Source organism: Dermochelys coriacea, chromosome 6 (assembly GCF_009764565.3).
Source record: "Dermochelys coriacea isolate rDerCor1 chromosome 6, rDerCor1.pri.v4, whole genome shotgun sequence".
NCBI lineage: Eukaryota > Metazoa > Chordata > Testudines > Dermochelyidae > Dermochelys > Dermochelys coriacea.
Window position 1 is genome coordinate 10,268,264 of NC_050073.1, and position 14,191 is coordinate 10,282,454.

A 14,191-nucleotide genomic window follows, 5' to 3' on the forward strand; every position below is an offset into this window, starting at 1 on the left:
GAATTCTTTCCCCAAGGTATCTAGTTGGTGACCATTTTGGGGATTGGGAAGGAATTTCCCCCATGTCTGAGACCCTGTGGGTGGGGGTTTGCCATCCTCTCCAGCACAGGGCACGGGGTCACTTGCAGGTTTAAACTAATGTAAATGGGGGATTCTGTTTAGTTTTGTCTTTATATTTATTATTTGAGGACATCAGTAACTCAGACAGAGGTCATGGGTCTATTGCAGGAGTGGGTGGGTGAGGTTCTGTAGCCTGTAATGCGTAGGAGGTCAGACTAAATGACCAGGATGGTCCCTTCTGGCCTTAAAGTCTATGAAAGAAGAGAGAGGGGGTTCCCTGAAAGATCAACACTGGCAGCGGACAGCTAACTATAAGGAATAATGCAACACTGGAGATACAAGTTGCATGCAACTGGATGGGTGCCTGTGACTTTCTTTCTACCAGCTAAATGACTGTCTATGCTGATTGCATTGTCACATCTTGCACATGAAAGACTTGGTATCATCTTGGCCCAGAAGTAAGACACATGATTGCCTTAGGGTACCGGAAACAATCCACACGAATGGTGCAAGCTACAATGTTTGCATCGGGATTGCCAGCACCGATCTGTGCCAGGATACAACAATAGCAATAAGCTGTTTCCTCCAACAACCCAACGGTGTATTTAAATGATGCAAAACTGGGCATCAGTACTGGGTGATGGACAGTGGGGGAGGGGGGCAGGTTATGTGCTTTCCAGGACTGTAGTGATGGAGAGGGGGGCTTAGCTAACCGAACTACCCTGGAGCCAAAAGAATAGGGTGGCAGCAGAAGAACAAGTTTCAGACACAAGGGTGTAACTTCTGTCTTTTTGCTATTGCTGCCTATTAAAATCTTTAAACGGAAAACCCTGGCTATCCCTAATTCTAAAGGTAGGGTGAAGAAGAAGGGAGGCCGCAGTAGCCTACTGAAAGGCCAGTTCTGAACATGTATAAAATGGCATTGCGTGGGGTTTCTTCCAGACACTGAAGGTGAGGGCTGATTTTCCACTGACAGAAAAGGCCTGCTTCAAAGTCATGGGAATCCTTCCATTGACTTCAGGGGCAGAGACACTAGACAGGAGAGAGTTGGAGGAGAGGATGAAACTTCTCCACTTAGGGGACAAGTGCTGAGTGTGATAGAAAAATGGCCAAATAAAATGTTTCTCCTGCAGAAGTAGAAAGACTTGGCCCTGGTCTACAGTATGCGGTTATTTCCAAAATAACAGTGTTACCTCAAAATAAAACTGGTTCCGTCCACACGACCAAACCAGTTTTTTTGATTGTAAGGGCTCTTTATTCCTATTTCTGTATTCCACCTGGGCAAGTGGAGTAGCACTAAAATCGAGATCGTAGTTCCGGGTTACAGGTACTGTGGACGCAATATGACGATATTGGCCTCCAGGAGCGATCCCAGAATGCTCACTTGTGACCGCTCTGGACAACTCTCTGAACTCCGCTGCACTAGGCAGTAAAAGCCCCGGGAACTTTTGAATTTCCTGTTTGGTCACCATCAGCACAGGCGACCATGCAGAGTCCACCATCTCAAGAGACCACGCAGTCCCAGATTCGCAGATGAGCTCCAGCATGGTCCGAACGGGAGATACTGGATCTCACTGCATGTTGGATAGACGAATCTCTTATGGCACAACTAAGTTCCAAAAAAAGGAACGCAAATATGTACGCTAAACTCGGCCATGATGGAAAGAGGCTACTCCAGGGACACAGAACAGTGTCGTACAAAAATCAAGGAGCTGCAAACTGAATTCTGTTGCCCGGCCGCATGTGATGGCTTACTCACACCAAAGTGGCAGGCACTTCAGTATGAGAGGCAAAATGAGACCTTGTACAGAAAGAACATGTGCTGTGTATTATGAATTGCCTGTTTCACTGAGAAAGTGTCCCCTTTGTTCTCTAATGTGTATCTTTTAAAATACTAACCTCCCTTTTTCTCCTCCTACAGCAGGTGCAAATGGTTCAATGCGGCCCCTATCTACTCTGTCCCCGCGGCTGGTCCAGATTAGAAGGTGGAAAAGTTGAACTCGAGACGAAGTTTGCCGAGCTCATGCAGTCCTCCCGCAGTGATAGGGCCCAGTTGAATGCACGGAGGCAAACAATTGCGGAGTCGCGTAAAGCGTTACATGAATACAAAGAGAGGAGGGACGTGGGTGATGAGAGCAGGCAGGATGCTATGGTCAAGTTCGTGGGGGAGCAAACTGACCTGCTCTGCTGTATGGTGGATCTAATGCGGGAAAGGAAGCAAGACCACAGACTGCCGCTGCAGCCCTTGAATAACCGCCCTCCCTCCTCCCCAAGTTCCATCGCCTCCTCACCCAGATGCCCAAGAACATGGGAGGGGAGGCTACGGGGACCAACACAGTCAACCCCAGGGGATTGCACAAGCAGCAGAAAGCTAGCATATCCTAAATTTTGATTTGGTTTCTGGACTTATCCTTCCCTCCTCCTCCTCCACCCACCTAACCCAATACCCCCCTCTAGCTTCTGATTTCTCTCAATGTTTTGTGCAACAAATAATAAAGAACATTTTTTAAACAACGGTGACTTTATTTCCTTTCATATATATATATATATATACATACACACGGGGGTGGGTAACTTTAAGAGAAACAACCGCAACTCTCACACCATACCCTGGCCGCACATGAAACTGGCTTTCAAAGCTTCTCTGATGTGCAGCGTGCCCTGCTGCGCTCTTCTAATCGCCCTGTTGTCTGGCTGTGTGAAACTGGCCACCAGGCAAGTTGCCTCAACCTCCCACCCCACCATAAATGTCTCCCCCTTACTCTCACAGATATTGTGGAGCACACAACAAGCAGCAATTACAATTGGAATATTGGTTGTGCTGAGATCTAACCGAGTCAGTAAACTGCGCCAGCACACTTTCAAACGTCCAAATGCACATTCTACCCCCATTCTGCACTTGCTCAGCCTAGAGTTGAACTGCTCCTTACTACTGTCCAGGGTGCCTGTGTACGGCTTCATGAGCCATGGCATTAAGGGGTAGGCTGCGTCCCTGAGGATAATTATAGGCATTTCAACATCCCCAAGAGTAATTTTCTGGTCTGGGAAGTAAGTTCCTTCCTGCAGCTGTTCAAACAGACCAGAGTTCCTGAAGGTGCAAGCGTAATGCACCTTTCTCGGCCATCCCACGTTGATGTCGGTGAAACATCCCTTGTGATCCACCAGTGCTTGCAGAACCATGGAAAAGTACCCCTTGCAGTTTATGGACTGGGCGCCCCGGTGTTCCGGGGCCAAGATGGGGATTTGTGTTCCGTCTGTCGCCCGCCACGCTTAGGGAACCCCAGCGCATTAAAGCCATCCATGATGGTCTGCACGTTTCCCAAAGTCACTACTCTTGATAGCAGCTGGTCAATGATTGCATTGGCTACTTGCAACACAGCAGCCCCATAGTAGATTTCCCCACTCCAAACTGATTCCCGACTGACCCGTAGCTGTGGGGCGTTGCAAGCTTCCACAGGGCAATGGCCACTCGCTTCGAGGAAAGTGATCAGGAACAGTCAGCATGGATTCACCAAGGGCAAGTCATGCCTGACTAATCTAATTGCCTTCTACGATGAGACAAGTGGCTCTGTGGATGAGGGGAAAGCAGTGGATGTGTTGTTCCTTGATGTTAGCAAAGCTTTTGACCCGGTCTCCCACAGTATTCTTGCCAGCAAGTTAAAGAAGTATGGGCTGGATGAATGGACTATAAGGCGGATAGAAAGTTGGCTAGATTGTTGGGCTCAACGGGTAGTGATCAATGGCTCCATGTCTAGTTGGCAGCTGGTATCAAGTGGAGTGCCCCAAGGGTCGGTCCTTGGGCCGGTTTTGTTCAATATCTTCATAAATGATCTGGAGGATGGTGTGGATTGCACCCTCAGCAAGTTTGCAGATGACTAAACTGGGAGGAGAGGTTGATACGCTGGAGGGTAGGGATAGGATACAGAGGGCCCTGGACAAATTAGAGGATTGGGCCAAAAGAAATCTGATGAGGTTCAAGAAGGACAAGTGCAGAGTCCTGCACTTAGGATGGAAGAATCCCATGCACCGCTACAGACTGCGGGAACTGTGAGCGAGCTACTCACCGTGCACCGCTCCGACATTCGATGCTAGCATGGTAACGTGGACGCATATTCACGCGCTTTAGTGGGGACACAGAAGACCGAACGTATAAAATAGCTTCCGAAAATTTGAATAGAATAATTTTGAAATAATTTTGTACTGTGGACGTACTGAGGGTTAGCAGTGCCATGAGAAAAAGACAGAGGGAGCCTAGGAAAGTCACCAGCCAAGAGAAGCTCAAGAGGCCCAAGCCTATTGAGGTGTCTTTGCGTCCCATCCTCAGGTTTCACATAGCTCAGGCTGAGGCCTGCCTCGTTCTGTGGAGCTCCATACTTGGCCAGGTTAGGTTTCTTCAAGGCCTGGTATGAGGCCTCCCTGCTTTTTGACTAGTTTCATTCCGAACTTGGACTCTGCACAGGCCACCAGGGCTAACCCCCTTAATCTTATTTGAAAAGAGCTATAAAATCATTAACAATCATGGGCCTCAGTTCCACATCTCAGCAGAACAGTGGCACCTCCATCAGCCCCTGGCACCATGCCAGAGCCCTGTTTCAACACGGACTCAGAAAGAACGCAGTGACTCCAAGTGAATTAACACCACTGTTTCCTGGACCTCCTGGGTTTTGCCCACAGATCCCCCTACTCGGCACTGAGCAGGCCTGATCCGTCCAAAGGTATGACATGTAATGTTACACTAGCAGAGCTGTGGGGGAGGCGTGTTTGGCAGCTGCTAGCATCAGGCTCAGGGCCCCATTCTCCATTCCCCAGTCACAGGAGCAGTTTCTCTAAATACCTTGCCTGCCGCAAAGATAAAGCATCTTTGAATAAGTTTTATATCCCTCCACCGATGCCCCTCCGCCCCAGTGTTCACAACACAACAGGGAAGTGGGGAAGAAGCAGAGACAGAGTTACCAACTCTCATCAGGTTATTGTGAGTGATGCAATACGTTGTGCTTTTCTTGAAGCTCCAGCTTTCCAGGAGATGGGGCTTGAAATAAAACATCAGTTACCATGGGACTTTTCACCCTGAGCTTTGCACTTTTCACCCGGTCCCTCCCCAGCAGCAGGCAGCTCCCCAGGTGCTGCCTCTCTGCTCATCTGATTCACACCCCGCCCCTTCCACACCACTCACCCTAGAAAGCCCCAGTCCCACAACCTCCCCATTGATGAGAAGTGGCTGCTGAGCAGGGCTTCTTTCTTAGCACTTTCAGCCATGGGGCTGAGCTGTAGGTATTTTGTGGGCTTAGTGCTGCTCTGGTCCCTAAGGATAGCCCTTGGGCAGGGGGACTTCCACAGGGTCAGCTTCTCTGTCTTGCAACATGAGTATGATTGTGGAGACTATGGGATGCAGCTGCTGGTCTTTCCCAGCCAGGGCCGCACCGTCCGCTTCAAAGTTGTGGGTAAGTAGCTGCCTGGCTGCTTCTTAAGAAAGCTGAGAAGCCTCCTCGTTGTCTGTCCTCTTAGACATGCAGGAGGGTTTTATGGGTCTCCTGTGGAAACCTCTTACTTCTACAGTATGTAATGAGAACTTTAGGAAGGGAAAAAGAAGGTCCTACTCTAGTGCTTCTTGGTGGCCTGGCTGTTACCCTCAAATGTTGAGAACCCTGGTCTCCTGAAGTGAGAGTCTGTGGTTTCTGTCCCCTGGAGAAAAGACTGGAGTTAGGCCTAACAGTTGAATCCAGGTAGCTAAGTTTTCCTCACAACAGCCTGCTGACCGTGACCCAAAAAATAGCAAAGGGTAAATCGGGAATCATGCTGGGGGGGGGGGGAGACTGTAAAAGGACATAGCAAAATGTGGCTGGGTATCCCAAGCTCTGGTGTAACTCAGCCCTCTGAGCTCCAGACACCTGAATCCTGTGGCCTCTGTGGGCCTCACCTCACTGTTGTCGTGACCTAGTGTGGCATGGCCTGGCCTGGCCTGGCTAGGCCACTCTGAGCACTCCTGGCTGTAGGTCCGACTTGGTAAATGAGGGCCGTCCTGTACCTTTGGAGCTGCTTACCACCATGCTAAACTCCACTAAACTGAAGGATGTGACAAACCACGGTCACTGTTCCAAACATGGCTACCTGGCTAAGCTTCATCAAGGGCTTTAACTCTTCCTTACCCATGACCTGTATGACTCTCTCCACAGATGAGTTTGGGACACCCTTTGAAGTTACCAACTGCTCCATTTGTCTCCATTGGGTCACATCTGGTGAGCAAGGAGTGATGATCTTCTCGGCTGGCTACAATGGCTGCCATGTCCATAAGAAGGTGAGGGGGGTTGGCGCGCCTCACCCCAGTGTACCTGAGCAACTACAGAAGCTGTAGATGGGTCCATACCTGCTGTCACAGCAGCCTGTGCAGCTGGGGAGTGCTGTGCTTAGTGCCTACAGAGAGTCTGTTATGCCACAATACTGATTCACTGGTGTCTCTTTATTGCAGGATGGGCGTAACCAGCTGCAGGTCCGAGTGGAGGAACTGCTGAGCACCAGGGCCATTGCTGCCACCTATGATGTGAACATGACCTGCCCCAAGCCCACTGAACGTGACTTCTCCCCAGAGGAGACCATGCGCTACATGCCGCAGCCGGGCCTGGTGCGCCCGGTGCCCCAGCCGCAGCCGGGCCTGGTGCGCCCGGTGCCCCAGCCGCAGCCGGGCCTGGTGCGCCCGGTGCCCCAGCCGCAGCCGGGCCTGGTGCGCCCGGTGCCCCAGCCGCAGCCGGGCCTGGTGCGCCCGGTGCCCCAGCCGCAGCCGGGCCTGGTGCGCCCGGTGCCCCAGCCGCAGCCGGGCCTGGTGCGCCCGGTGCCCCACATCTCTCCTCCACCAAGCAACATAGGTGTGTCAGAGGTCACAGACTCCCCAACTGTTCTGAGTGCATGTGGGTCCCCTCTAATGGAAGGTTTCATGGTCCACTTCTGACCCCTGTGTTGGTCTACAGGGGAGCTGAACCTTGTCCCCTGCTTGTGGCTGCCATGTTCGAGCTGGTGTTGACAGTGTTGTAATCCATGATCAAAAATGAGATTCGTTTAGAAATCATGCTGTTCGCCCCCAGTTTATTTGAAGAGGGAGGGGTGGCTATTTGCCTTCTGGTTTTCCAAAGCTTTAGAGGGAAAGCACTTGCTTTCCAAGTCTGAGCTTCTTTGGGGCAAAATCCAGTCGCACATCCACCAATGTGTCCTTGCCATTGGCTGCTCAGAGGGGTTTCCCCTGTTCCTCCACTATCCCAGGGTTTGGGATCTGATGTTGTTTCCCTTCAGATCTCACCGCCACATCTGCTTGCAATCTGTCTCCTTCTCCCCATGCGTCTCACGCAGGCTCTCCACAGCTCTTAGTCCCTCTGCGCTCTTAGAGTCCTGTCTAGCCCTTCCCCTAAACCAGAGTGGCAGCCACTTTGCCTGTAGGTACAGCTTCAGTCTCATTAAAGAAATTCACAGCCATGTTTATGAGGGGCACTTTCCTCTGATCGGCTATGGGGAAATGGTGGCCATCCTGCTAGCTTCTGCCCCATTAGCAGTAAAGGGAGATAGTGACTTTAATAAAGGAAAAATTCCTAGAGTAGGCGTCTGATCACCATTTCATAAGATGGCTAGAAAAACCCACCCCAGAACTGCTAACTGTGATAAATGGGAGTGGACCACACTGCTGGCTGTGTGGAGGGGGCTGTAGGGTGTGGGTGGGGGCTCTGCTCTGACGCAGCAGCAGATCAGGAGCCTGAATTTCCATGTGAAACTTTAAGCCTGGTATCGGGCTTAATGCTAAGAAGGGCAACGTGCTACATCTGGAGGACGGGGGTGGGGATTTGAGCACAATGCTGTCTGAGGTGGTATGTGGTTGGAGGTTATGGTTGTGGGGGCAGGGTGAGCTGGGATGGAGGACCACGGTGGGAGCTCTTGCAGCCCTTTGGGGAAGGGCAAGAGGGTTGGACTGGTGTTGAGGTCGGCCACTTGTCCAGAGGTCACTACAGATATTCAAAAGCCTCTGGGGAAGGGTCTCTTGTGATCCCTTCAGAGGATCTCTAGCTCTCTTTAATCCACACCCTGCTGTTCCAGGTGCCCATCTCACAGAGGAGCAGTGCCGTGTGGTGGCTGGGAAGATTCCCTGTGCAGATGCCCCAGGCCAAGCTGCTTGCTTCCAGGCTGGCTGCTGTTATGATGAGACTGACCTCACTACCCCCTGCTACTATGGCAACACAGGTAGGAGACCTGCCCTCCTGTCAGCTTATGGAGCCTTTTGCCATCTCTGTCCTGGGAAGCTTGGTGAGACGCCATAGCTCTCAGATGAGTTTGGTCACTACCTACTAGCATAGTGAAGTAGCCTTGGATACAATGTCTTTGTATCTCTCTCTCTAGGCTGCAGCTGGCATCAGTTGTGTGCAAAGGGATTCCTTCCTACATCACGGTCTCTCCTCAGCTGCCCAATGCCTGGCAGATCTTGAGAGCAAACACTAAATGTGTGGTGGCAGAGGAAGAACCATCAGACGGTACAGGCTGGTGCTCCATCATCGGATCGATGGATAACTCTGCCGGCTTGTCTTGTTCCTCCACAACATGAGCTGCAATCATGCTGTGTCAGGCAAACCCACTTACCCCCCTGGGGCTTCATTTGATAGATTCCAAAGCCAGAAGGGACCATTGTGATCATTAGTCTGATTTCCTATATAACACAAGCTATAGAATTTCCCTGAAATAACTCCTAGAGCAGATCTCTTGGCAGACATCCAGTCTTGCCTTATCAGTGATGGAGAATCCACCATGACCCTGGGCAAACCATTCCAATGGCTAACTACCCTCGCTCTCCGATCTACACCTTCTTTAAATACTTAACCTTCTCTCTGTCTAAAGAGACAGAATTTGGTCACTACAAGGCCTGGTTTCTAATATTTCTCATGGCTCTTCTCCAATCTATCATCCGTGGTGTGGCATGGAACTCTTGCCCAATTCCTATACCAGGAACATGTATACTTAATCCTGCTCCTTTGTGTTGCAGTCACTGTTCAGTGCCTCCTGGACGGTCACTTTGTTCTGGTGGTCTCCAGGGACGTGTCTGATCACCCCATCATCCTGGAGAGTGTCCGGCTAGCCTATGCCCAGGCAGGGTGTGACCCCATCAGGATGACTGAGGCTTTTGTGATCTTCCGCTTCCCCCTCATGCAGTGCGGCACCACAGTCCAGGTGAGGGGACACCCACGGGAAGCCAGGGTGAGTGCTCTGCTCAGGGTCTTGGGGGACTAACCTGCCCCATGTCTCCACTCTTCCAGGTGATCCATGACAAACTGATCTATGAGAACCAGCTGATCTCTGGCATCGACATCCGGACTGGGCCAGACGGCTCCATCACCCGGGACAGCACCTTCATGTAAGTTGGCCTGCTCTATTGACTAGCAAGGAAGTGATGGTGAGCAGTCTTCAGCCCTTCCACAGTGCAAGCGTGAGGCCAGATACTTCCCCTGGCAAAGATCCGATCCATCAATCTCTTTCGACAGCCTCTCCTGAGCACCAAAGGACTTGGGGGATGTTCTACAGGTATGGATTCCCTGCAGTCGGGGACATCCCCTTTTCTGAGTGTGGGGCAATGCACCTGATCCCTAATGGGGCATGGGGCAAAAATCTTGCTTTGTGAAGGGAAGGACACTCTGTGCAGCTGACTGTCTCATCAAATGCCAACATTGGTCAGCCTCACCTCAGTCCCTGGAAAAATCCTGCAGCAGGTCATCAAGGAATCCGTTTTGAAGCACTTGGAGGAGAGGAAGGTGATCGGGACCAGCCAAAATGGATTCGCCAAGGGCAAGTCATGCCTGACCAACCGGATTGCTTTCTATGATGAGAGCTGGCTCTGTGGATATGATATACCTTGACTCTAACAAAGTTTGATACAGTCTCCCACAGTAGTCTCGCCATTCATCCAGCCCATACTACTTTAACTTGCTGGCAAAAGGTGGATCGAAAGCTGGCTAGATCGTCAAGCTCAACGGGTAGTGATCAACAGCTCTGTCTAGTTGGCAGCTGGTATCAAGCGGCATGCCCCAGGGGTCGGTCCTGGGGCTGGTTTTGTTCGTCATTAATGATCTGGATGATGGGATGGCTTACACCCTCACAAGTTAATGGATGACACTAGGTTGGGGGGAGAGGTAGATAGGGTCCAGAGTGACCTAGGAAAAATTGAAAATTGGGCTAAAAGAAATCCGAGGTTCGATCAGGACCAGTGCAGAGTCCTGCACTTAGGAGGGAAGAATCCCATTCCCTGGTACAGGCTGGGGACCGACTGGCTAAGCAGCAGTTCCCCAGACAAGGACCTGGGGATTACAGTGGACGAGAAGCTGGCTACGAATCAACAGTGGGCCCTTGTTCCCAAGAAAGCTACTACTATATTGGGCTGCATTAGTAGGAGCACTGCCAGCAGATGGAGGGTAGTGACGATTCCCCTCTATTCAGCACTAGGGAGGCCCATCTGGAGTACTGTGTCCAGCTTTGGTCCCCCCACTACAGAAAGGATGTGGAAAAACTGGAGAGAGTCCAGCAGAGGGCAACAAAAATGATTAGGGGGCTAGGGCACGTGACTCATGAGGAGAGGCTGAGGGAACTGGGCTTGTTTAGTCCGCAGAAGAGACGAGTGTGGGGGGGGATTTGATAGCAGCCTTCAACTACCTGAAGGGGTTCCAAGGAGGATGGAGCTAGGCCGTTCTCAGTGGTGGCAGATGACCGAACAAGGAGCAATGGTCTCAAGCTGCAGTGGGGGAGGTCGAGGTTGGCTACTGGGGGGTGGGATGGGACTATTTCACTAGGAGGGTGGTGAAGCACTGGAATGCTCACCTAGGGAGGTGGCAGAATCTCCATCCTTAGAGGTTCTGAATACCTGGCTTGACCAAGCCCTGGCTGGGATGATTTAGTTGGGGTTGGTCCTGCTTTGAGCAGCGGGTGGGACTAGCTCTTCCAATCCTCATCTTATGATTCTACATGCCACTTGCTATGTGATCTCCAATGATGACAAGTAGGCACAGCCAGTCTGACCTGAGAAGGCCTCCACCTGGATAACTCACTACAGGGTTGGTGGAAAGAGAGCTTGGATAACAGTTGGTGGCAAACTTGAGAATGCTGCCAAGAGAGATGTGACAACAAGTGAGCAAAAAAGAAAAGGAGTACTTGTGGCACCTTGGAGACTAACAAATTTATTAGAGCATAAGCTTTCGTGAGCTACAGCTCACTTCACCGGATGCATTTGGTGGAAAATACAGTGGGGAGATCTATTTATATATACACACAGAGAGAGAGAGAGAACGTGAAACAATGGGTTTTATCATACACACTGTAAGGAGAGTGATGACTTAAGATGAGCTATTACCGGGGGCGGGGGGAAGGAGGAAAATCTTTTGTAGTGATGATCAAGGTGGGCCATTTCCAGCAGTTAACAAGAACGTCTGAGAAACAGTGGAGGGTGGGGTGGGGAGAGAAATAACATGGGGAAATGACTCATCCTCTCCCAGTCTCTATTCAAGCCTAAGTTGATTTTATCCAGTTTGCAAATTAATTCCAATTCAGCAGTCTCTCGTTGGAGTCTGGTTTTATGTTGTTGAAGGATCGCCACTCTCAGGTCTGTAATCATGTGACCAGAGAGATTGAAGTGTTCTCCGACTGGTTTTTGAATGTTCTAATTCTTGACGTTCGATTTGGGTCCGTTTAGTCTTTTACGTAGAGACTGTCCAGTTTGACCAATGTACATGGCAGGGGCATTGCTGGCACATGATGGCATATATCCCATTGGTAGATGCGCAGGTGAACGAGCCTCTGATAGTGTGGCTGATGTGATTAGGCCCTGTGATGGTGTCCCCTGAATAGATATGTGGACAGAGTTGGCAACGGGCTTTGTTGCAAGGATAGGTTCCTGGGTTAGTGGTTCTGTTGTGTGGTGTGTGGTTGCTGGTGAATATTTGCTTCAGGTTGGGGGGCTGTCCTGGACTGGCACAGGACAGGACTGGCCTGTCTCCCAAGGTCTGAGAGTGATGGGTCGTCCTTCAGGATAAGTTGTAGATCCTTGATGATGCGTTGGAGAGGTTTTAGTTGGGGGCTGAAGGTGATGGCTAGTGGCCTTCTGTTGTTTTCTTTGTTGGGCCTGTCGTGTAGTAGGTGACTTCTGGGCACTCTTCTGGCTCTGTCAATCTGTTTCTTCACTTGTAAGAATGCATGATGGAGATCTTGTAGGTGTTTGTCTCTGTCTGAGGGGTTGGAGCAAATGCGGTTATATCGTAGAGCTTGGCTGTAGACAGTGGATCGTGTGGTGTGATCTGGATGAAAGCTGGAGGCATGTAGGTAGGAATAGCGGTCAGTAGGTTTCCGATATAGGGTGGTGTTTATGTGACCATCGCTTATTAGCACTGTAGTGTCCAGGAAGTGGATCTCTTGTGTGGACTGGTCCAGGCTGAGGTTGATGGTGGGATGGAAATTGTAGAAATTCTGGTGGAATTCCTCAAGGGCTTCTTTTCCATGGGTCCAGATGATGAAGACGTCATCAATGTAGCGCAAGTAGAGTAGGGGCATTGGGGGACAAGAGCTGAGGAAGCGTTGTTCTAAGTCAGCCATAAAAAAGTTGGCCTACTGTGGGGCCATGTGGGTACCCATAGCAGTACCGCTGATTTGAAGGTATACATGGTCCCCAAATGTGAAATAGTTATGGGTGAGGACCAAGTTCGGCCACCAGGTTAGCTGTGACATTATCGGGGATACTGTTCCTGATGGCTTGCAGTCCGTCTTTGTGTGGCATGCTGGTGTAGAGGGCTTCCACATCCATAGTGGCTAGGATGGTGTTTTTAGGAAGATCACCGATGGATTGTAGCTTCCTCAGGAAGTCAGTGGTGTCTCGAAGATAGCTGGGAGGGCTGGTAGCGTAGGGCCTGAGGAGGGAGTCTACATAGCCAGACGATCCTGCTGTCAGGGTGCCAATGCCTGAGATGATGGGGCGTCCAGGATTTCCAGGTTAGACTACCCCAGGTTGGAGTTCCAGGGCTGTGTCTGTGTAGATTTGTTCTTGTGCTTTTTCAGGGAGTTTCTTGAGCAAATGCTGTAGTTTCTTTTGGTAACCCTCAGTGGGATCAGAGGGTAATGGCTTGTAGAAAACGGTGTTGGAGAGCTGCCTAGTAGCCTCTTGTTCATATTCCGACCTGTCATGATGATGACGACGACAGCACCTCCTTTGTCAGCCTTTATGATTATGATGTCAAAGTTGTTTCTGAGGCTGTGGATGGCATTGTGTTCTGCATGGCTGAGGTTATGGGGCAAGTGATGCTGCTTTTCCACAATTTCAGCCCGTGCACGTCGGCGGAAGCACTCTATGGAGAAGTCCAGTCTGTTGTTTCGACCTTCAGGAGGAGTCCACCCAGAATCCTTCTTTTTGTAGCGTTGGTAGGAAGGTCCTTGTGGGTTAATACGTTGGTTAGAGGTGTGTTGGAAATATTCCTTGAGTCGGAGACGTCAAAAATAGGATTCTAGGTCACCACAGAACTGTATCGTGTTCGTGGGGGTGGAGGGGCAAAAGGAGAGGCCCCGAGATAGGACAGATTCTTCTGCTGGGCTAAGAGTATAGTTGGACAGATGAACAATATTGCTGGGTGGGATAAGGGAACCTCTGTTGTGGCCCCTTGTGGCATGTAGTAGTTTCAAGAGTTTAGTGTCCTGCTTCTCTACAAGAGAAAAAGGACAAGTGTGTTGTAGATGGCTTGTCTACTTTTTGTAAAGTCCAGCCATGAGGAAGTTTGTGTGGAAGGTTGGCTCTTATGAGAGTATCCCGTTTTGAGAGCTCATTCGTAATCTTTCCCTGTTTGCTGTAGAGGATGTTGACCAGGTGGTTCCGCAGTTTCTTTGAGAGTGTGTGGCACAAGCTGTTGGCATAGTCTGTGTGGTATGCAGATTGTAATGGATTTTTTTCCCTTCAGTCCTCTTGGTATGTTGTCCATCTCTTTGCATTTGGAGAGGAAGATGTCTGTCTGTATCTGTACAAGCTTTTTGTCATGAAGTTGATAGATTTCCACTCCATACGGCTAAATTCAGTCTCCTTACTCTCCTTACAGTGTGTATGATCTCTGTGTGTATAAATGTCCCCACTGTATTTTCCACCGAA

General features: G+C 50.3%; 1 protein-coding gene across 1 annotated transcript in view; it reads left to right on the plus strand.

Annotated features, from left to right (window-relative positions):
• The first annotated feature begins 5,259 nt into the window (after positions 1–5,259).
• LOC119856933 (zona pellucida sperm-binding protein 1-like) overlaps positions 5,260–14,191 on the plus strand; it is a 32,129-nt gene continuing 23,197 nt past the window's right edge. The window contains exons 1-6 of the mRNA XM_043516321.1: positions 5,260–5,501; positions 6,234–6,355; positions 6,527–6,920; positions 8,134–8,277; positions 9,071–9,255; positions 9,342–9,439. Coding sequence (XP_043372256.1) covers positions 5,315–5,501; positions 6,234–6,355; positions 6,527–6,920; positions 8,134–8,277; positions 9,071–9,255; positions 9,342–9,439 — 1,130 coding nt within the window. The 5' untranslated portion in view covers positions 5,260–5,314. The remainder of the gene's footprint in view (positions 5,502–6,233; positions 6,356–6,526; positions 6,921–8,133; positions 8,278–9,070; positions 9,256–9,341; positions 9,440–14,191) is intronic.